Below are 23464 nucleotides of genomic sequence, written 5' to 3'. Positions count from 1 at the left end.
GCATCTACACGTCACTATGTGATTTAGTGACACTGTCTGCGACATGGTCTTGCTAACTTTTTGTTGTTGATGTTGTTTGGCTGAATCCATCTATGATCAGGGCTTACCACTGGTTCTGTGCTTGGGGATCACCCTGGCAGGACTTGGGGCAGCACATGTGGTACTGAAGATAGGACACAGACTATGTGCAAAGAAGGTTCCTTACCCTCTGGATTCTCTCAATCTTGACTCAATTTTGTGGTGTTTTCTTTTAGAAACGGCTTTGCTTAGTGAAGAGAGGAATTCCCAGGTCCCCTCACCCCACCACCTCTCCCAATTTCTTACTCATCTGTTCCCTTACCACACATATGACAGTGATACAAACTGCCTTACAAACACTGCTGATGGTCAATATCTGATGGACTAAAAGTAGAAAGACCATCAAGCTTTCTGACTTTATACAAAGCACTTTCATCTGGTATAATTCTAGAGATTTTTCAGGTACAAGTTGTAATTTTCACTTGAAAAAAATAGTTGGTGAGAAGCTGAGGAATCTTGTACACAATAAGTACAAGATTGCTTTGTGCTTCTACAATATGCTCCTCTGACTCCAAATCTACCTTTAGTCCCTGAACACATAGCAACCATGTGGTTAAAATCTGGAATAGGTTTGGTAAGAAGATAAATCTAATTTTGGTCTTGCTAATCTTGAGATGCCAAGGGGAAATTCAGATAATCTGTCTCAGAGTAGAAATAGAACTTAGAAATTCCAGGGACATAACATAACATTTTCAGGGAGATAATGTTTTTAGGAAGAGCCAGAACATATGCAACTAGAAGTATAGAATCTGGACTCAGATCTCATTTAAATCCTAGTTCAGATGCTAATGATTTGTTTTCCTATTTGTAAAGTGGAATAATATCTAACCTCAGATCTATGTAAGATTCAGAGAAACTAGAAAGCATTTCAATAAGAGACAAATTATCATTAGAAGTTATAATACAAGCTTAGGGACAAAATCCACTATAAGAGAAGAAACTTGCTCCCCACAGAATTCATTAAATACTATCTGAAATGCATTTGAAGGGAAGAACTACTCTTAGGTAAGGTGTGAGGCCCACAAGATAGCATTGTGCCTGAAAAATGTCACCTAGTCAGCAAGAAACACCAGGAATGAAGCTTTTACTCCATGAATGGGATTTCCCAATAGGCAGAAATTCTGCAATAATTTACTCTTTACTCTCCCTAAAATAAGCTTTCTAGGGGTCAGAGAGTTAGCACATGGGTTAAGGCATATGCTTTGCATGCCACCAAACCCTGGTTTGATCCCTACACCGCATATGGTTTCTTAAACACTCCCAGGAGTAATCCCTAAGGTGACAATCAAGAGTTAAGCTTGGAGCACAATCAGGTAGAGCCCCCAAAGCTCTCCAAATATTTTGGGTAAAGCACTGTTATCTTTAATGTGTTGCTTACATAATATTGATATTAATTTCTATAGTTGATATACTGTTATCAAGAGTTTAACAGATCCTTTCATGCCACTTTTCCATCGATGACCCTAAAATTCATCCTCTTTTGACCCCTATAATTTGATTTGTATATAAATTGTCATGGGTAGTTTGCCAGGCTTACAGAGTGTGGCATATTCAATATGCCAAAAACAATAACAAGTCTCACAATGGAGATGTTACTGGTGCCCACTTGAGCAAATCAATAAACAATGGGACGACAGTGCTATAACTATAGATTTCTATTATAGAATGTCACAGTATCATAGATGCTAGTAAAATCTGGACTAGAGCATATATATTCTGTAGGAACTGTAATTGTTTCTACTTGATGTTAGTTTTTCGGTTTCAACTTTTTGGGTCACACCTGATGGTGCTCAAGAGACCATGTGGTACTGGAGAACAAACCTAGTCTCCTGCATACAGAGCATCACTTTAGCACTTACAGGTATCCTCTAGGCCTCAAGGTGAGATTTTATGCTATATTCAGGGATCTCTTTAGAATCACTGTCATCCCGTTGCTCATCGATTTGCTTGAGCGGGCACCAGTAACGTCTCCATCATGAGACTTGTTATGTTTTTGGCATATTGAATACGCCACGGGTAGGTTGCCAGGCTCTGCCATGTGGATGAGATACTCTCGGTAGCTTGCTGGGCTCTCCAAGAGGGGCGGAGGAATCACTTTAGAACAGAGGAGAAAATCTTAAATCAATAAATTAAGAAAGGTAAGTTCACAAGGGCATCAAATTCTCAGTTTAAGTTTAGATAACTGGTTTAACTAATGATGTCTTGGGTCTGTTTCTGTGCCATATCTTGAAGTGCTTGGGCTTACTCGTGACTCTGTGCTCAGAGATCACTCCTGGTGGTACTCAGAGGACCATATGGGGTGCCAGGGATTAAACCTGGGTTCATGTGCAAGACAGTAATCCTGAACATTGTACTTTCTCTCTGGACCATTTTGCAGTTCTTAATGTCATTACAAAACATTAAAAAAAACTCAGCTGTTTTTTATTATTAAGACCATATGCAAAGACCATCATAGCAATTTTTCCATTACTTGCATATATATATATATCCCTTTGTAAAATGATTCTGCAGTCCCTTCCACCAACAATAATATATTTCCCTAATTCCTGCATTTGAACTGGCTTTTTTTTTAATCTTATTTTAATAGTATGTGGTGGAAGGGATGTCATGTAACATAGAACTTCAGGTTGCAAGAAGTCTCCTACTCAGTACCTGCTTGGCATTTTACCACCATATGAAGCAGCCCAGGCTAATCCTGAGGATGCAAGGCCAGAGACAGCTCCAGCCAACAATCATTGCCAACTGCCAAATGTGTGCCAAAGTGGCAGATGACTATAGCAGTTACACCAAGGTTCCTGCAAGACCAGTCCAAATTACTTATCTGTAGAGTATATAAAGGTGTAAGGCACTACTTCCAGGGTAGTTTGTCATGTGGTAATCATGTTCTCTTGCTTTCAAGATGAGAAAATAATTCCAAATTGTAAAAAAGCTCTTGGGTTAATCATTAGGATCCATTTCCAGACTCTATGGATCATAAAGTTATTTTAAAACTGCACTAATGTGTCACCTAGGTTGCGGCAGTGTACTTGAAAGGTAGTTGATTTTTCTGGGATGGTTTGTATGCAATGTTTTTAAAAGTGACATGATAGTTTTAAATGAACAGCAGATAATGCTAGATGATTCAGTTACTGTGTGACCTTTGGCAAATCACTTAACTTCTCCAGATTTGTTTCCTCATCTATAAAGTAAGGTTTACTAGATAATATTCACGGTTTCATCTTCTCTTCAAAGTTAAATACAAATTAACTACAAGTCCACTGTAAGGTGTCACTGAAATTTCTAAAGCATTTGGCATGCAATTAAACAAAATCTATTTTTTTAACTGCATAACAACCACCACCACTTGAATGCATTTTAACTTTGTAAATTATGTTTTTAATGTTTGTAAATTATGGTTCTTTATTACATTTCTTCATATTGTGATGATTCTTGACAACAGGAAACAGAAAAATGATCGAACATAGTATGACTGGTTAACGTGAGTAGAAAGTACAATACTTGAAGTTCTTTTTTAAAAGTTGATCATTGCTCTATCCTTTCCCATTACCCCCTCATAGGTTCTACAATACCCCCTTTCCCACCTATGCAAGTGTTCCATTCAGTGTTTCTAAGACAACACATTTAGCAGTTATTGGGTATCCGACAACCCCCCCTTGGAATTTTGGAAATAAAAGATGTCTCGTTTGCACTTCTCAAACACCCTCAGAACCTAGCTATTAAAATGCTGTTTCCAGGACCTTAAGAAAAACAATCGCCTTCAAGTTAGTTGTGTTTTTAGAAGATTTTGGAGGGGGGTGGGTGGGGGTGGGGAGAAGCACCGCAGAGGAGATACCGCAAAGGGGCAAGCAAGGGACTCTCGCTCTTCCCTTAACATTTCCTGACAGAGGATAGGACGATTTTTTTTTTTTTTCAACACGAGCTAGCCCAAGGGTCCCAGGATTCGGGGCGGGATGGTGCCTCTCCCGCCCCAGAAGAAGCCACCTGCGGGCTGAGAGGCCAGTACTGACAGGCAGCCGACCCTGCAACCTGCAAGAGATCCGCCCCCCCCCCCCCCCCGCCCCCCCCCACAGGGGGCCCCGGGTGCTGCCAGGGAGGGAAAAGTGCCAAGAGCCCACGTGATCCAACTTCACTTTCGTGTTCCAAAATGCCTGTGATGCTGAAATCGGCTCCTTCCATCCCTAGACTGCTTTGCTCACTGGGACCTGATTTACTGATTAACCAGACAAACCCAAGCGACACCCGCACGTTCTGAAAGAGACACACACACACACTCTCTCTCTCTCTCTCTGGGAATGGGTGTATTAAAAAAAAAAAAAAAGTTGGTACTTTGACCGCTTCTCTGCGCGCCCATCACCGTTCCGGGCCCCGCGCTCCCGGAGGGCCGACACCTGGAGGAGCGCGCGCGGGCAGCGGGGCTGCGGGCCCCTCTCCGCCTCTCCCGTCTTTCCCTCTCTCTCTCGCTCTCTCAGGCGCGCGCGCGTCCTCTCCCAGCCCTCCCGCACTCGCACGTCCACCCGAGCCGCAGCAACAGTTTGGTTGCTGAGCAGCGCGTCTCCCGGGCGTGCCAAGCCGGCCCCCGGGCGGGGATGGGGGACGCGCACGCATTCCGGGGAGTGGGGTGGGTGGGCTCTCGGCGCCGCGCGGCGGGACGACGCCGTGGCCCGCCCGAGACCACCCTCCCCCCATCCCCGGGCCGCGGCTCTCTCCCGCCACCGCCCCTCGGGCCGCGCGCGGCCGCCGCTGCGCCGCGCGTCGCGTCCCCACCGGCTGGGGGCCGCGGGCCGGGCGCATGCGCGCGGCGCTCCCGGGCGCGCCGGCCACACTCCCCCCACCCACCCCGAGAGCTTGTCACTTCCTGCCCTCGCCCCATCTCCGTCCGGGGTCAGTCCGTCGCTCCCCGTCGCTGCCGGAGAGTGGCGGCTGCCCCCGCTGCCTCCCCGCTTCGCGGCGGTAGCTCGGGCGCGTCGGGGGAAAACGGAGCCCGCGAGACCGACCTAATAAAGTTTCCCGAAACAGCAACTCCTGCCCCGCTCCCCGCCCAAAGCCCGAGGTCGGGCGGGGGGAAAGAGCCCCCCTCCCTCCCCGCTTCCCCGCCCCTCTCCCACAGCCGGAGGGACCGTTGCAGGTGGAGCGGCGCCGGGGGCGGGGGAGAGCCGGGCTCCGGCGGCCGCCGTAGCCCCGGCGAGCGGGGCGCCTCGGGTCCTGCCCGCCGCTTCGGTTCCGGCTCCTCGGGTGGCCGCGGCGGCGGCGGCGGCGGCGGCCGCTGCGGGGCGGTTCCTCCTGTCAACTGCCTGCGCCCGCGCGCCGCCCGCCCGCCCAGCGCCTCGGCGCGGAGGGACGCCGTGAGCCGCCGCCGCCGCCGCCGTCGCCGCGGGCCGCGGAGGGACGTGGTGAGCTGCGGCGCTTCCGCGTCGGCGCCGCCGGGGGACTCTTTGGGAGCGCGTCGGGCCCGAAGCCCCGGTTCCCTTTCGCGCGGTCACAGCCGCGGCTGCGCCAGGTGGGGCCGGAGCCGCCTCCCGCGCCGCGCCGCGCCGTGCCCCCGCCGGCCTTCCTTCCTGCCGCCCGCCCGCCCTCGGAGTTAAGTAAGTTGGGCGCACTTGGGGGGTGGGGACGGGGGCTCGGCCGGGCGAGACCCCCCCACGCACGTGTGTGTGGTGGGAGGGCGCGCCCGCCGCGGGGGTGGGGGAAGGCGGGCGGGCGCCGCGCCCCCGGCCCGGGCGGGCCCCCCGCGGGGGCTCCGGCCCGGCTCTGCTCGCCGCAACCCCGCGTCCCCCGGCCCCGCGCGCGCGCGCCCGCCCGGGGCCCGCCGAGGCCGCCGCCCGCTCGCCCGCGCCGCCGGCCAGGCCCTCGCCCCGCGCTCCTGCGCGCTCGGCGCGGCGTTTCCGGGTCGGCCGGCGAACCTGTGTGGGAGTCGGGGTCTCCGCGGCCGGCGTGCGGCGCGCCCGCTGCTCCTCGGCGGGGGCCCGACGAGGTGCGGGAGGGCCGCGGCGCGGGGGCGGCGGCCGCGGCGGGCGGCCCCGGCCGGGGAGGACCCCCGGGAAGTTCGGGGTGGGTGACGGCCGTGCGCCTTTTCTCTCCAACAGCCCCGGCCGCGATGAAGAGCTGCTTACACTGAAAGGAAAAGTAGGTCGCGCCCACTGAAAATGCCTTTAAGGGACAAATACTGTCAGACTGACCACCATCACCACGGATGCTGTGAACCAGGTAGACCCCCCCCCACCACCACCACCCACCTCCTCCCTCCACGCGCGCGCGCGCGCGCGAGACCCCCCGCCCGGCTTCCTTCGCCCTCCGGCGGCACCGCCGCTCTCCGGCCTCGGGTGCCTTCGCATTTTCTCGCCCTCCGGCCCGGGCCGCCCTTCCCGAGCTCGGTACCGACCCCGACCCCGACCTGAAGCCCGAAAGAAAGCTTGGAGCAGGAAGGGGTCTCCCCCCACCCCCACTACCCGCGCCCCGCCCCAGCCCCCCGCCCCGTTGCTCGCGATCCGCGGGAAACAAAGTCCAGCAAAGTGTCCCCTTAAATCATTTCCACGAGATCGATCCCTCGGTCCCTTCTCGGCTCTCCGGGCAGCCTGCGAGCAAGTGCACCCCTACCCCTCGCGGTCTCCCCACCTCGGGTGGATTTGCGTAAAACCGAGAAGGGGAAATGAGGGGGAACGCAAGCGTGGCTGTCGCTAGACTCTCGAAGTTGAGACGTTGAAGCAAGCGTGAGAAAGGCTCTCGTGCTTCGTCGTCAGCCCTCGTCGTCCTCTTTTTTTTTTTTGAATCAGAGCAGATGATCGTTGGTAGTTGCCCACCGCAAACTCCAAAAGGAGTTTGGTTTAGGGGCTTTAAAAAAAGAAAAAAGATCGTGGAACTTGTGAGAGTTAGGGTTTTGCTAAGGTCAGGTTTGGAAAGGAGGAAATTTCGTGGACGGAGCATATGACTTGCGAAAGAAACTTGTCTGAAGTTGAATTTGGGAAAGGAGAACATTGGCTTTTTGGAATTTCATGACTTAACTTTGGGAAATTCAGGTTGACAGTGTGATTTGTAGCTACTGATGGTTTTCCTGCCTCCTGGAACCTAGTCATAAACATTCAGGTACTTCTTAAAAGGGAATCGTTTAAGGACATGCCATCTCTCAACCGAATTATAATAGTCCATTTCAAAGCAGGTCGTTATTTTGGGCCTAAAAGTCACTAGGAATTTTTATGCTTTCGTTTGTTGGGAGTACGTTAACCTTACTAAGGTACTCAGTTTTTTCCTGTGCAGGTTTAAGTGTTTTAAAACAATTATTAGAAGAAACGACTGTGGGAAAGGGTGAAAGCTGTGGGTCTTTAGAAAGTTGGTTCACCTGAAAATGAAATTGATACTGTTTTACTATCCTTACTGATTTAATGAAAATCTATAATAACTGATCTTTAATAAATAGTAAAATAGCAATCCTAGAATGTGATCCAGTTTTATTCCACATCTTCACCTAACTTCCACACCCCTTTTCACAGCATAATTGCTGTGTTTGGTATGAAGATTTATTCCCCATGTTTTACCAAATATTGACTAGTTTTGAAGTAGAAAACAGTTCCTTTTTGCACTTATATTCCACTGACAATTTTTTCCCAGTTCTTTTCCCTAAGAACACTTAAATTGAATTAGTAATTAAATCATCTTTAGAAATAAGTTTCTTTGTTAATTCATCTCTTTATATCTCTGGGAAATTATTCTTCACCACCTATGACTAGATGCTAGGTACTGTCCTAGGTAATGTAAGAGAAAAAAACCCCCAAAATTATGCAATTAAAAAAACTTTTTAAAGTTCTTTATTACCCACACCAGGCATTGCTCAGGGCGTATGCCAAGCTTTGTGCTCAGGGATCACCTCTGGTTGGGCTGGGGCTACCATATGGGGTGCTGGGATCAAACCTGGCTTAGCCACCTGCAAAGCAAGTACCTGGCCTGCTGTACTATCTCTTTAGCCCCCATGGAACTTTTGACTGAGAAGATAAAAACAGATAGTAATATAAGCAAATTAATCTATGATCTCCCTTTCTTTGTTTAGCATTCTAATTTTCTATAAACTAATGTATTTTAAAGTGTTTTCCATAGTTGAACACTTAACGTGTGTTTGAACTTTTTGCTTTTTCTCACCAATTAGCAGGAAATTGTACTAGTTGAGTTAGTTTTAAATTTTCGTCTTCTACTGTGAACTTTTTCCATACAGTTTATTTTTCAGTGTCAGGCCCAAAGTAATTAGTGGCTATTTCCTTTCATAGCTAGAATTAAATACTTTCTGAGGGTTTAATTTAGTGGAAAGCTGAAAGTTTACCTTACAAGGTAGTTAAATGTCATTATTTTTGAGGAAGGCATGTGCTAAGTGGGAGGATATTTGCAGTACTGAGTGGAATATGTTATGGTAGAGTTTTAAAAGAGGATTCCCTCAGTAGGTAGGAGGAGGAAGTGTTGGAGAAGTTGCTTAGATGGTCTCACCTCAGAAGTCTGTCCTGGTTTGGGTTATGCATAGTGGGTGATTCTGGATAGGGGCAGTGTATTCCTGAGGCCTTGGTAGAAAGGATCCAGAGACCATAAAACATCATGTTATAAGCTTATATATATATATATATATATTTATTTATTTTTGCTTTTTGGTCACACCCGGCAATGCACAGGGGTCATTCCTGGCTCATGCACTCAGGAATTACCCCTGGCGGTGCTCATGGGACCATATGGGATGCTGGGGATTCGAACCCGGGTTGGCCGCGTGCAAGGCAAATGCCCTACCTGCTGTGCTATCACTCCAGCCCCAGCTTGTTCATATATATTTTTAAGAATGTTTTATTACAGAAACAAATTTTTAAACTTTCAAAAGTAGAGTGGTTGGAGATAGTATAGAGACTAGGGAATGTGCCTGATCCGAGTTCAGTCCTCCTTATCCCACACTGTCCAGAGCATCCCTGGGTGCAGCCCTTGTGGCTCCCCAGCACCCCCAGGTCAGGACCTAAACAGCACTGCTAACCCAGCACTGCACCTTTACATTGAACTGCCTGCCTAGATAGCCAAGAATTGTTGGTGGGGTCCCCCGCCTGCTGAGCACTGCACCACTGCTTGGTAGGCTCCCTTGCCCCCCCACCCCCCGCCAAGTATAGTAGAAAGAATGATAGAAGGGATCTAATAACCAGCCATCATGCAGCCTCATCAGTTATCACATGTGGACCTCTCCACACATCACTTCTGTACCCTTCAAACTCTCGCTTCCATTCTCTGTTAGAAGCAGAAGCATCAGAAGTAGAGGAATCTTTTAAGGGATTTGTTTTAAGGTAAAAGAAACTTTCAGAGATAGGTATTTTATTTTGTGAAATGTGTTCTTAGGAGGATGTGGAAAAATGCCAGTTAACTTTGAGGTTTTGATTGGAGGGAGATGTTGTGTTTTTCCTCCCTAAATATTCTTGTAGCCTGGATATGTCTCACTTTGAGTGCGATGGATGACAGGATCTATAAAGGGAGATTTCATAAAGTAATACATAGTTTTCCTGGATTGAGAGTATGTGTTTAGATTTCCTTGTTTGTTTGTTTTGGCTGTGGGATAGGGACATGCACTCAGCAATGCTCTGTGGTCACTCCTGGTGATGTTAGAAGGGGCTATGCTATGCCAGGGATTGAGCCTGTGTTGACTGCTTTCAAGGCCTTTAACTCTGCACTGTCTCTTTGACCCAGAGAGTATGTTTTTAAGTGAAGAATTGCTCTTTCAATGAGTGCTGCACGGACATACATGTATAGCAGGCAGATGCATAGCTATTGGATGCATAGCTTTGGAATTATTTTTACTGGTGTCTCAGGATATATACACATATATATGTATGCATATATATGTATATATACACACATATACATGTTTGGGTGTTGGTGATAGCAGCATATGGAAGTAGAGATCGATGTATTACAGAAAGTTTTCTGGAGAATGTTAGTTAATGGAAGGGAAGTTCTCTTGTTTTTCCATGTCCCATCCTCTCTGGTTACTGTTTTCATTAGGTTTCTTTTAGATTTCTTGCCATTTGTAGAGCCACAACTTGAAAATTTCAGTTCTGTACATCTCTACCATTTCTACCCTCTATTTTGCGGTTAGCATTTTACTGAATAGCTATCCGTTAATAATGTACAAATAATGTTCTGAAATAAGACTCCAAATAAATAGTATCATTAATGTATTTACAGACCTGCTACAATTTCTCTAAGGAGTTAGATTTTACTTAGATTTTGAAAACTATTTTTCGGTTTTTGGCTTCAGAAATAGATGGATTGTTCCGTTTATACCTACTGATTTGTACACAATGATGAAGATACTGATGATAGTAGTCCATTGAGCACTTAAATATATCAAAGTCTGTGTTTTAATTAGTTTTTTTTATTAATCACCACACAGCTATGATTAAATACTTTTATTATCCCCATTTTAGAGATGACAACTCTGAGATCAGGAAGTTTAATTTGCCCTACTTGTCATTTGTTCTTTTTTTTTTGGGGGGTCACACCCAGCGATGCTCAGGGGTTACTCCTGGCTTTGCACTCAGGAATTACTCCTGGCAGTGCTTGGGGGACCATATGGGATGCCGGGGATCGAACCCGGGTCGGCTGTGTGCAAGGCAAACGCCCTACCCGCTATGCTATCGCTCCGGCCCCCCTACTTGTCATTTGTAAGAGGCAGGGAAAGAATTTTGTATCACCAGTCCTGGTCTAGTTCTTACACAGTGTAGTGACAATATTATTTGTCTCAAAATGAGTGTTACATGTATATGTTCTCAATTTGTTGAAAATATCCTGAAACTATTTCTTAAAATTGGGACACTTTTGTTTAATGGAATTATTTGGTCTTGAGACAAAATTTAGCCTGGGCCCTAAAGCAGGAGCACATCTCTGTGCTTATCACTTCACACAGGAGTGGATGATAATAACTGTAGAACTTTATAGCATCTGAAAAAAGAGGTAGCTTATATCACCATTTTTTCTTCACCACTATCTTCATTTTATATATGATAGAAAAACTCAGTTTTCTTTTCAGTTACCTATATTACATTGTTATGATTTAATTCAGTACTTATATTGCTAATCTTATAATTTTTGGGGTAAACAGGGATAAAATATCTCTGAAAATTTTTATTTTAAAAAAATGAAAATGCTTGAATTGTTAAGATGTGTTCTTTCTACAATGTATACTTATAGAAACACAGGTTTTGAGACATTAGTATGTATGAGTGGCAAGTGTAAATTACCTTTATAAAGCCACTCTGTCGTCCATTTTTAGTTTCGTTGGTATCCCACCAGACTTTTTGGTTGTTTCATTTAGCATCTGTATATACATACTTAGAAAATACACTTTTCCATATCCACTGAAATATATTAACAAAATTCTATCTGATATGATATAGTCTATCTGTAACTCATTTTTGTTGCACAAGCTTTACTGACAACCTTGTCATCAATATGTGAAAATTGAACTTAATACTTTTGTACTTTATTTAGTCTGGTTTCAATTGAAAGACTTTTTTAAGTCACTTGAAATTTTTCTTAGTTGTGTGCAGTGCTGGACTGTTGCAGTGACTGTTCTTGTTCCTCTAACATGTATACAGTTCCTAGTTATTTCCCTAGGCAGATTTTGAATTTTATTCTTATAATTGTCCAGTGAACTATAGATTATCTCAAATGTTTTGGAATGGTTTATGAAGTGTGGCTAGGCCACCATTGCTCTAGAATTTTGGTTAAATATAATGATTGCTCTTCAAGGGGAATAAAAGGAAAACATGAAGGATATGTGCTAAATAATATTAGAATAGATGGATTGTTGCATTTATACCTACTGAAACGTAAGCCTTATATAGTCTTTAAATAGCCTTGAATTGAAAATAACTTAAGCTTTCCCCCCATTATTTCTTTTTGCTTTACTAAGATGATGGTGAAATACATACAAACAAGTGTGATTAACATGATTGTAGCAAACCACTGTTTTACTTTAATAGTAAATGATTTAAATAACCCTTTTTTTGTGGGGATTGGGGTGGGTGTTTGTCTTCCATCTAGTTTATATCCTGGAACCTGGAGATGCTCCTTTGTTACAGCAACCACTACAGACTTCCAAATCTGGTATTCAACAAATAATTGAATGCTTTCGATCAGGTACGGATGTTTTAGGATTTTTCAATCTTTGCATGGGAGTTATAAAGGACTTAGAAATCCTTAGAATTGAAGAAAACTTAAAATTCATTAAAAAGTATTAAAATATATACATTGATTTTCTTTATAGAATATTTTATTGTGTTTTTAAAAAGTAGATGAATGTTGACTCGAAATGTCTTAGTACTATATGTTGTATTAACTAATTTTGAAATAGAAGTATTTACTATGGTTAAAGAAATACATTATGTGACATTTGCTGGTAAATTGACTCTTAGTAAAGATTCATTGTCCTATTTTGGAATTTTCTTTATAAGCTCAAACAGCAGACTGAATTATATTGGGTCTTTATAAACTGTGGCAGAATAGATTATTTACTCAAAATATCTGAGGTGTCACTTGTTCCAGAGAAATTACTTTGTCATCTGGGTTTATATGATTCACTTTCTGCCTCACCCTGGAGTTTGTATATCTGTAATAGATCACAGAGCACAAGATAGGAGAAAAGACATCTCAAAGCTTCTTTCTGGTTTTTGCTCCTTTTTTTTTTAATGGGATGTGGGGGCTTCCAGGTGGTAGTCAGGGGGCCTAGTGCCACCACTGGTAATTCTTGACCAACTGAGAAGGCAATTCAAGGTTAAGGTCCACAGATTCACTTATGCTTAGGCCCTTTGATGCCCCAGGGTGACATAGTCACTGGCTGTGCTCTTCTCAGTCCTTTAAGATGATGCTTGGCGTGGACCATGTGGTGCCAGGATTGAATTGTGGTCAGTTACATGGAAGACCTGCGCCTGAACCCTTATCTCTTTGGCAACTTGTCCCAATTTTAATATTTCAAAATATATTTGTGTGACCTCTATTATAATTAATAACTGTATGATAAGTAAAATGTATAGTTGCAGTCTAGTACTTTAAAGTAGTAGTTGCCATCCTACATACAAATAATTGAGGACTGTTAGAACTTGTTGCATTATCAGTAAGGTCTTAGGTTTCGATGATTCTTAGGATTAAACTTTTCTCCTTGTAGATTTGGTTCTTCTGACATTGCAGACTGTTCAGTCAGATAAGCAGAATAAGCAAACATACATGACTGAAACACAAAAGGAACAGAACATTTTTGTTATTACCTTAATGCTCATATACTACTAAAATCAAAGATACAAAGGAAGATTATTTATATGAAACTACTTGCTTTTAGTGAGGTTTTTTTTTTTTTGAGAAGTCTGTAAACCTGTGTGCAAGGGAAGTATTGTCTATTTTATTTTATGATTCTAAGAAATAGATTGTTAATCAAAAATAAAAGTTTTTGTTTCCATGGCCTTAAGATTTATTTCTTAGACTTCACCTGTTCTTTGACATACATTTAATGCAGGAAGAATTGAGCATATTATAGTACTGTTTGGCTAAGAAACTAGAGTTGGTTCATTTATAAATGATTTGCTTTATAAAAATACCTACTAATAAAGTCCTGTACTCAAAATCCATGTGTTTTTATTACTTTTGTAAGGTGAATATTTTAAAAATAACTTTTCTTGGTGCTCAGTGATCATGTTTGGATCCAGTAGTGCAAACTAGAGATGATTGTAGAAATATGTGAGTGGTGTTAGAGAATTAATTTTGGATTGTAAAAGGAATTTGTTGTTGTTTTCTGGGCCATATCTGGTTGTGCTCAGGTATTACTCCTGTCTCTGTGCTCAGGAATGATTCCTGTCAGGCTCATGAGATCATATGGGATGATGGGGATGAAATCAGGTTGGCTGTGTGCAGGCAAGTGCCTTCCCCGCTATAATATCGCTCTAACTCCCTGTTTGTTTTTTCACCTCCTTTGTGGAACTTAGGCAGGTGGTTCAATGTGAGGGCCCAAGAATGTGCCTTCATCCCTCAGCCACCTTTGCAGCCCATCAGAAGGAAGTTTTTTTTAAGGACCATGTGTCTTATGACTAAGTGACTTTTATTTCCTTAAGATAGTAATTAATCTCTTCCACATCATCTGGATAATCAAAAGTGTCTCCTAAGGCAGCTTTTTTTTTTTTATTATTTTGTTTGTAGCAGGGATGAAATCCAGGGCTTCACACACTCAAGTACTCCGCTGCTGCCGCTGCTGAGTTACATCTCTAGCGCACTAGCTCACATCTAGGTATTCAGGCCGTAGCTGACTGAAACATTGGGAGAATGGGATGAAAATTTGGACCACATGGTTCAGATCTCTAAGACTTGCAGCTTCCTCCAAGACCCGCTGTGCTTCTATCTATTGTGCTTTAATGATTAATCCCTTTCTTGGTTGCATGTGTTTCATTTAAGGAACTATCCCAGTAGTGGTATATTCTGAAAGATACTTGTGGATAGGACTCTGATATGTTCTCTTTCTTCCAAAATAGTTTTTACTGAAAGAAATTCAGAGAGATGTGAGGGAAGAGAGAGAGAGAGAGAGAGAGAGAGAGAGAGAGAGAGAGAGAGAGAGAGAGAGAGAGAGAGAGAGAGAGAGAGAGAGGGAGAGAGGAGAGAGAGAGAGAGAGAGAGAGAGAGAGAGAGAGAGAGAGAGAGAAGTATGTATGTGTTCAAGAGAGAGAATGAACTTGAATTCAAACCACCCCTTTGTTTTCTTTTTTTCTTACGTTTTTGAGCCACACCAGTGGTGCTTAACATTTACTTCTGGCTCTATGCTCTGGCCGATTACTGCTGGTAGTTCTCTGGCAAACTTATGGGGCAAGGCCCTAGTCACTATACTATCTCTCTAACCCTCCTTTTAAAAAAATATTTTGGGGATGAAACACGGAAGTGTTCAGAGCTCATGGGTGGCTCTGTACTTAAGAATCACCCCTGGCAGGTCTCTAGACTATTTGTATTGCCAGGGATGAAACCCAGATCAGCTGCACATATGGCAAAAGTGCCTTAACTCTTGTACTGTCTCTGGGACTCTTCCTTAGCTTTTCTTAATCTACAGATGCTCTCAGATTTAGTAGTAGTGGTATTGTGTTAGGATGATTACCTTTACATATTCAAGCTTAGTTAGTTATCTTCAGCAACTCTGTGTTTCTGTTTACATGATTCATTTCCTGTTAACCGGGCTGACAATGACCTGGTATAAGTTCTAGCCAAACTGGAAGTTCATAAAAGACTGAGGAAGTAATTAACTTACGAGTTAGGTCCACCAATCCCATGTGTGTTATATTGACTGCTTGATTAGTTTTCTTTCTTCTTATGCTTTAACTTTTGCTTTGGGCTATTTTCCTGACTTTATATTATATATTCTTGATCTTACAGTATCTCTTTATTTCTGGCAGCTTGGCCTGTAACATAATTTTTTTGTTTGTTTTTGTTTTGGATCTACACCCTGCTGTTCTCAGGGCTTATTCTTGGCTCTGTACTAAGGGATCACCCCTGGCAGTGTTTAGAGGACTGTGTGTGATGCCAGGGATCAAACTAGGGTCAGCCATGTGCTGGGCAAACACCTTAACTTCTGTCTTTCTGACCCTGTGACATAATTCTAATGTGTTTTTTTCTTTTTGGATTATGTGAAATTTTTTGGTTTAAAATAAGTATGGAAGGTAGGCTGTGTGTGTATGTGGGGTACAATCTTAGATACTCATAGTCTTATAATAGTACTAGAACTTTAGTAATGTGTACAATGAGGTGTAGTCACATACAGAGGTGTGAAGTATGAATCTGTACTTTATGAATTTGTGTAATACTGTAAATGATAATCAATTTAACCAAATGACATACAAAAGTAATGGATTACTATTCTTTTTTTTTTTTTTTTTTTTGCTTTTTGGGTCACACCCAGCGATGCTCAGGGGTTACTCCTGGCTTTGCACTCAGGAATTACTCCTGGCGGTGCTTGGGGGACCATATGGGATGCCGGGGATCGAACCCGGGTCGGCCGCGTGCAAGGAAAACGCCCTACCCGCTGTGCTATCGCTCCGGCCCGTGTATTACTATTCTGGCATGAGTTACCCCTTGGTCCGATAGCTACTTCTGCATGGTCTGTGTCTCCTAGAAACCTATCTCTACATATACGAATATATACCACTTTTTGCCCAATAGAAGCGGTAGTGTACTTTTCATTCTATGTACCTTCCTAAAATGTATTATCACTGTTTCATTCTTATTGGCCATTTTTTTCATACATCTTCTTTATGCTTTCCCCATCCCTACGCCCCCCACTTTTATTTAAATTTAAAAAAAAAAAGACTTGTTTTTCCTCAGCCCACAGATTTTTCTGTTTGTAAATCCCTGTTTGCAAAATTTCAGGCATTACTTTGACTGTATTGTACTACCTACCCGTTGTTGGAATCATTCCATGGCCATGTTAGTTTTTCTAGGATCATCTCTGGCACTTGGTGTCTATAAATTTCCCTCCTTTTTACTAACACTTTTATGTTTTTGATGACACCCAGTAGCACTCAGGGCTTCTTCTTTTTTTTTTTTTTTTAACATAGAACTCTCTAGTATGTCACTTACCAAATGACCACCTTATGTGGTCCCAGGGATTGGGAATGTAATGCAGAGCACTAACAATATTGTCTCTGCTAGAACTTTCAGTTTGATGGGAATGCAGATATGTAATTCATTACAGGATAGTGGGATAAACTTGTATATATACAGAAGGTATGATGGGAGTATAGGCATATTCTTTATAAACAGAATAAGAGAAGTGCTTCCTGACAGATCTTCCTTGGAATCTGAAGAATTATTGAACAGACCAGAGAAGGGGAATATTGTAGACAGGGTTAGAAAGAACCAAAAACCCTGTTGAGGCCTGAAAAGTGAGAGAGAATTTGGTAAATCCATTGATATGAAAGAAATTTGGTGAATTGTGTGGATTAGGAAGCATTTGTGATAGATAATTATGGTTGGTTGGCCAAGATTAAAACAAGTCTAACTCTTTTGGGGGTAGTGGTGTGAAAATGATTATTGGGAGTAAATATACTCTCTAATTAAATGAAACTAGCCCTATTACTTGGATTTTGTAAGAAATTGGTACATACATACATTTTTTTTCTTGTTGATTTACAGAATCTGTTAGACAAATCGATCTGAATGTAGATCTTTCTTACATTTTTACTAGTAATTTTTAAATGTTTAATCCTATGTTGTACTTGCCATTTAAATCTTCATTTGAATTTATATGTTAAACTTCAAGTTGTATTTGTGTCTTCTCTCAATTTTTTTCTTCTTTTTCCTTTTTTGTTTTTGATTTTTGGGCTTACTCCTGGCTCTGCACTCAAGTATCAGTCCTGGAAGGCTTGGGGGCACCATCTGGGGTGTTGGGTCAAATATGGGTCAGCCACGTACAAGGCAAGCACCTTACTCAAAGTGCTATCTCTCTAGCCACAAACTTTTTTTTGTTTTTTTTTGGCCCTACCTGGCTGTACTCAGGGCTGACTCCTGGTTCTGTGTTCAGGGATCACTCCTGGTAGAGCTGGGGTACTGTATGAAGTGCTGCATATTACACCCGGGCTGGCCACGGGCAAGACACACAACCTTACCCCTGTACTATGATTTTTCTTACCCTTATTGAAAGACAGACTTGCATTCTTAGCAGAGCTTTTAAATTTAGAATTGAATTGTTTAGGAATTTCTCTTTTTGTTGGCCTCTTAACTAATTCCTCAGTATAATTATAGATGAATTTAAAAGTTTTAGTTGGTTATCCTATCATTGGTCTACTTACTGTTTGTCAGACACTTATGATGTTCAGAGCTAAGTATTATTTCAGTCTGTTACCACTATATATTTTGGGTTTTTTTGGTGGTACTCAAGGACTATACCTGACAATGCTCAGCGGACCATTTGCAGTGCTAGGGATCTAGAGAGTCAGCTGTGTGAAAGCCAAGTGCCTTAACCCCACTGACCTGCCAAGATATTTCATAATGTGAAATAGACTAGACAGTGAGTGTGTATGTGTGTGTGTTTGTATGAATGTGAGTATACTTTCATGTAAAGAATAATATTGAAGCTATTTAAAATGTTTTTTGACTTTTGATAATATGGTCTAGTAAAGTAAAAGTTTACTTCAGTTTGTGAAATAGTGGAAATTAATCCATATTACATATGTTTCCTCAGTAAAAACTAATTTTTCTGAGGTTTTAGTTTGTATATTTTTTTGTTTTATTTTTCTTTTCTTTTTTTTTTAATTGAATCAGTGACATACACAATTACAGAGTTGTTCATGATTGGGTTTCAGTCATTGTATCTTTAAAAAAATAATTATCTGAGGTTGTTTGGTTTTTGTTTTTGAAATTTTGGGCCACACCCAGTGGTGCTCAGGAATCACTCCTGGTGGTGCTCAAGGGACCATATGTGGTGCTGGGGATTGAACTGGGATCAGCGCATGCAAGGCAAGTGCTGTGCTATAAACATTGTACGATTTCTCTGGTCCCTGAGATAGTTTATTTTGGTTTGTTGATTTTACAACCTGGGTAGACATGATTGTAAAAATTATACAGCTGTGGGGCTGGAGCAATAGCATAGCTGGTAGGGCGTTTGCCTTGCATGCAGCCAACCTGGGTTCGATTCCTAGCATCCCATATGGATCCCCTGAGCACCGCCAGGAGTAACCCCTGTGCATTGCTGGGTGTGACCCAAAAAGAAAAAAAAAAGAAAAGAAAAAAATTATATAGCTGTTTAAGGTCACACAAATAGACACCAGAATTGGAATCTCTACAGCCTCACTAGTAAGTTCTGGTAATGTTGTAATCAGTCTTTTTGCATTAAACTTTGGAGGACTGACCTATCGTCAAAGTGAAATAAAATACAAAATGATTAATACAGAAATGTAAACAGACTACAAAAAGAAATATTTGATTTAGTAAATACTGCAATATTAATTATACAGAAGATTATGTTTACTCTTTAGTAGTCTCAGAGCTTGTTTAATAGTGGAATACTTTGACTCTATTTAGTCGTAGAAATATTTTTTCCTGGAAACTTTTTTTCCTTTCTGATACTCATTTTTTTAAAATTTGAGGACACTAAAGATTAACTAGAAAGCAATGTTGATCAGCTTCCATAAGTTTAACTGTGGCAAGCACCTTCAGGAAAGAAAGGCAACAGATGTGTTTGCATTTCATCCCTGTTGCATATTTTATTTTTATAGATCAGATGTTTGTTGGCATTTATTACTTTCAGCTTACTATTTTCTGTCATAATGCTTAGATTCCTTGGATAAATGATACTTCTTCAAAAAATCTTCATTGAGTATTATCAGAATTGAATACTTTATTGTTGTAAATTAAGCTTGTTCCTGGCTTCTTTGGAGTTTATAACGTATGGAGAAGACAGACTTTAAACTGGCAATTATATCAATATTTAATTAACTTCAGTTGGGATAAGCTTTTAAGAGAGGCTTTGAGTAAATTTATCATGTAACTAAAAGAGCAAGCAAACTTTAAAATCAAAGGCAACGGGGCTGAAGCCATAGCACAGTGGGTAGGGCGTTTGCCTTGCACGCGGCTGACCCGGGTTCGATTCCCAGCATCACATATGGTCCCCTGAGCACTGCCACGGATAATTCCTGAGTGCAGAGCCAGGAGTAACCCCTGTGCAGAGCCAGGTGTGTCCCAAAAAGCAAAAAATGAAATAAAATAAAATAAAAGGCAAGGATTTTCTATTGGCTCACTAAATGGCTATCTCATCCCACGTTGGATTATTATAGCCATTTAGTGTTCTAGTAGAGAATCCTGTATCAGTGTCTGGAACCTGAGTGATTTGAGGTGAATTAAAACAAAAGTTACAGGCAACCCTGTGACACAGTTTTGCCTTTAAGAAATTAGGAAGATATATTACAATACTCAATGTTAATTTCCTAAAGCAGAAGCTGAAAGAAACAGCTAAAAACTTTAGCACAGAGGGAGGACATTTAATTCTTCTTATGGTAAAGCTATTGAATCTAATTTGTATTAGTCATAAATGTCTATATTCCCAGGCTACTGTGATGATCAAAAGTTTTTAGAGTTCAAAAATTGACTGGTTGCTGAACTTAAAATTAATTTTAGCTATCCCAAATGATAGTAGGGTTTTCTTTAGAACATCACTTATAACTCAGATTTGAAGATACTTGTAGAAGTTGGTGGTGTTTTATTTTTAGAGTAACTGCACTTTTGGAATGTAGGCAGCGTTATCCAGTTTAAAGTTTTGTATGAAAGTTAGCCTTTGTGTTATGCTTTCTTTTCTTTTTCCCTTAGGAACCAAACAGCTTAAACATATTTTATTAAAAGATGTGGACACTATTTTTGAGTGTAAATTATGCCGCAGTCTCTTCAGAGGATTACCAAATTTAATTACCCATAAGAAATTCTACTGTCCACCGAGTCTCCAGATGGATGACAGTAAGTTTTATTCATTTATCCAATTATATATTTTACAGCTAGATGTTATACTAAGCAATAATTTGTGACTAAAAGGAATTGGTATCTGCTTACAGATAAATCGGTGATGGAGAATAAAATGAAATAGATGTGTCTCTATTATATTCAGTTTTGTAGTTTGTTTGTTTGTTTTGGTTTTGGCGCCATCCCCTGCTATGCTCAGGGCTTACCCTGGGCTCTGTGTTCAGGGGTCATACCTAGAGGGCTTGGGGGAAATCACTGGACTGACTGTGTGCAAGGCAGACATCTACCTGCTGTATTATTGTGCTAGCCCCTTTGTAGTGCTTTTCTCTTGGATATCTCTCAAAGTCTCTGGGTTTAGATTTGCAATTATGTCTTTATTAAAATATTCTATATGAAGGGAAAAAAGACAAAAAGCAAAACAAGAAAAAAATTTTAAGCAGAGAAAAAGTGGGAAAAATGGATGTGAACTAGAGAGACAGCTCAACAGGTTGAATACACGCTTTGCATATAGAGCCCCATGTCTGTCTCTGGTACTGAAAAATCCTTTGGGCACAGAGTTAGAAGTAGACCCTGAGAAACTCTAGTCCAAATATAAAGAAATAAAATTTTGGATAGTTAGGTGGACCAGATAGTTTATATTCAAGGTTTTTAAAAGTTTAAAAACCCCGGGTTTGGAGGCCCAAACTGACTGTATTTAGGGCTTACTTCTGGCTCTAGTTGGTGCTCAGGAGTCATTTTTGGCAGTGCTCAGGGACCATATATAGTGCTGGAAATTAAATTATAGTTGACCACATTCAAGGCAAGCACCTAAACCGCTGTGCTCTATCTCTGGCCCCTCTGTGTTAAAATATTAATTCTTGAAGGAAGGGGACATTTTTTCTTATTTCTTTAATAACTAGTTACTATATCATTTAGAGGGCTGGAGCGATAGCACAGCGGTAGGGCGTTCGCCTTTCATGTAGCTGACCCGTGTTCGATTCCTCTGTCCCTCTCAGAGAGCTCGTCAAGCTACCGAGAGTATCCCGTCCCCACGGCAGAGCCTGGCAAGCTACCTGTGGCATATTGGATATGCCAAAAACAGTAACAGTAAGTCTCATTGAGAGACGTTACTGGTGCCCACTCGAACAAATCGATGAACAATGGGATGACAGTGACAGTGACATCATTTAGATTTCCTTTAAATACATGAGAAAGTTGGAAATAGAGTAAAGAAAAGCAAATTAGTTTTTTTTTTAAATTTTTTAAGAATGGTGGCAAACACTAACATATTATTCTTTCTTCTCTTTTCTGGGTCTTGAAGATTAGTTTTGTTTTTAGTGAAATTATTTTTAAAAATCAGTTATTTTATCGGAAACCTGAGACTCAAATAGTTTTGTGATGAAGGCTGTTTTAGGTTAATAAAGTCTCAGTGGAGCCAATATTTGTTGCATTAAGTACATTGTCTCTTCATGATCATCATCATCATCCCGTTGATCGTTGATTTTTCTCAAGCAGTCTCACTAACGTCTCCAATCGTCCTAGCCCTGAGATTTTAGAAGCCTCTCTTTACTCGTCCTTCCCAAGGATGCCATGTTGGAGGCTCTTTCAGGCTTAGAGGAATGAGACTCTGCATTGTTACTGTTTTTGGCATATGAAACACCATGGGAAGTTTGCAAGGCTCTCCCATGTGGGCAGGAAGCTCTCCATAGTTAGCCAGGTTCTCCCAGAGGGAGAACTAGGCTATAAGGTGTTGCTTCTGGGAGCTTGTTTTTAAGTCTCTGGATGTTGACCGTTGGTGGGATTACACGGTGCCAGGGACAATCCCTGGGTGTCACCGCCTAGCAACTGGAAAATGGGAAATCTGGGCGGAAGAGGCCCAGTCCCGATCCAAGCAGGCTTGGAGGTCTCAACCCTGGGTCCCACATACCTGGGTTCCTTTGCTGGTACCTTCATGCGTGAGGCTCATCCAAACGTGTGGAGAGGGGCCTTGAGCATGGCTGTGGCTTGGCTCCAGAGGTTTTTTGCCGCTGGAGTACCTGGGGCGGGGAGGGAAGATGGAGCCCACCCCTTCCAAGGGGCCCCGGGGGAAGACAGCCAGGCGAGTGGGCAAGAGTCTCTCTTTATGATCAAATTAGTAAAATGTTCTTTTTTTTTAAAAAAAATTTAAACACCATGATTTACAAAGTTGCTCATAATATAGTTGATTCAGGTATTCATGTGTTCTTTACCTGCTTTTAAAAAATTTACCAAGTTCCTTTTTATTTTAAGTTTTTTGCTTTTTGGGTCACATCCAGCGGTGCACAGGGGTTACTCCTGGCTCTGCACTCAGGAATTACCCCTGGGGGTGCTTGGGGGACCATATGGGATGCTGGGAATCAAACCCGGGTCGACCGTGTGCAAGGCAAACACCCTACCCGCTGTGCTGTTGCTCCAGCCCCCCAAGTTCCTTTTAAAATTTAAAAAATAATAGGTTGCCTTCATTGTTTCTGATTCAGGGATTAAGCTCTTTGTAGACATCGAAAGTATAGAATTTTATCAGTTTGATAACTGGATTTACGTATATTGTGAGTTTTTCAAACAATTTTTGAGATAGGAATGAAATGTGGACTGCCATTGGAAACTTTTCCTGAAAGTTTTCCTGTTACTATTAGATCTTACTGGACTTTTAATCACTGTAATGTGATGAAAAGGGTCATCTGTAGAGGTTAGTTTCAAATCTAATCTTTTAATTAGAGTAATAGTAGAAATTAGCTAATTTTATGATAATTACTTTTGTTGTGAACTTGATTTGTGGGGGAGTTAGATAAATGATTTGTTGATCACTGTGTATACTTATTCTGGAAATAACTTCTTTAAAGGTGTAATCCGTATTCCTATTTATTTAATTCATAAGGAAGATGAGTAGATTAGAACTGAATAATTTCTTGGTTTC

At 42.1% G+C, this 23464-nt stretch overlaps 1 protein-coding gene across 6 annotated transcripts in view; it reads left to right on the top strand.

The window, feature by feature from the left end:
• The window catches only part of ZNF800 (zinc finger protein 800), a 201745-nt gene that overhangs the window by 132585 nt on the left and 45696 nt on the right, over window positions 1-23464 (top strand). For 4 of the 6 annotated variants that reach the window (XR_008628423.1, XM_055124660.1, XM_055124652.1 and 1 more), the window contains exons 1-4: window positions 4973-5660; window positions 6162-6282; window positions 12127-12222; window positions 20407-20550. Coding sequence is in view for 5 of the 6 variants with exons in the window: in XM_055124660.1 (XP_054980635.1) it covers window positions 6222-6282; window positions 12127-12222; window positions 20407-20550 (301 nt within the window). In the remaining variant the exon portion in view is untranslated. Of the gene's footprint in view, window positions 1-4972; window positions 5661-5969; window positions 6050-6161; window positions 6283-12126; window positions 12223-20406; window positions 20551-23464 lie in introns of those variants that run through there. The other 2 variants (XM_055124654.1, XM_055124659.1) reach the window with 2 other exon arrangements.

This window comes from Sorex araneus, chromosome 1 (genome assembly GCF_027595985.1).
Source record: "Sorex araneus isolate mSorAra2 chromosome 1, mSorAra2.pri, whole genome shotgun sequence".
Classification (NCBI taxonomy): Eukaryota; Metazoa; Chordata; class Mammalia; order Eulipotyphla; family Soricidae; genus Sorex; species Sorex araneus.
This window is presented reverse-complemented; position numbering and strand designations above follow the sequence as displayed.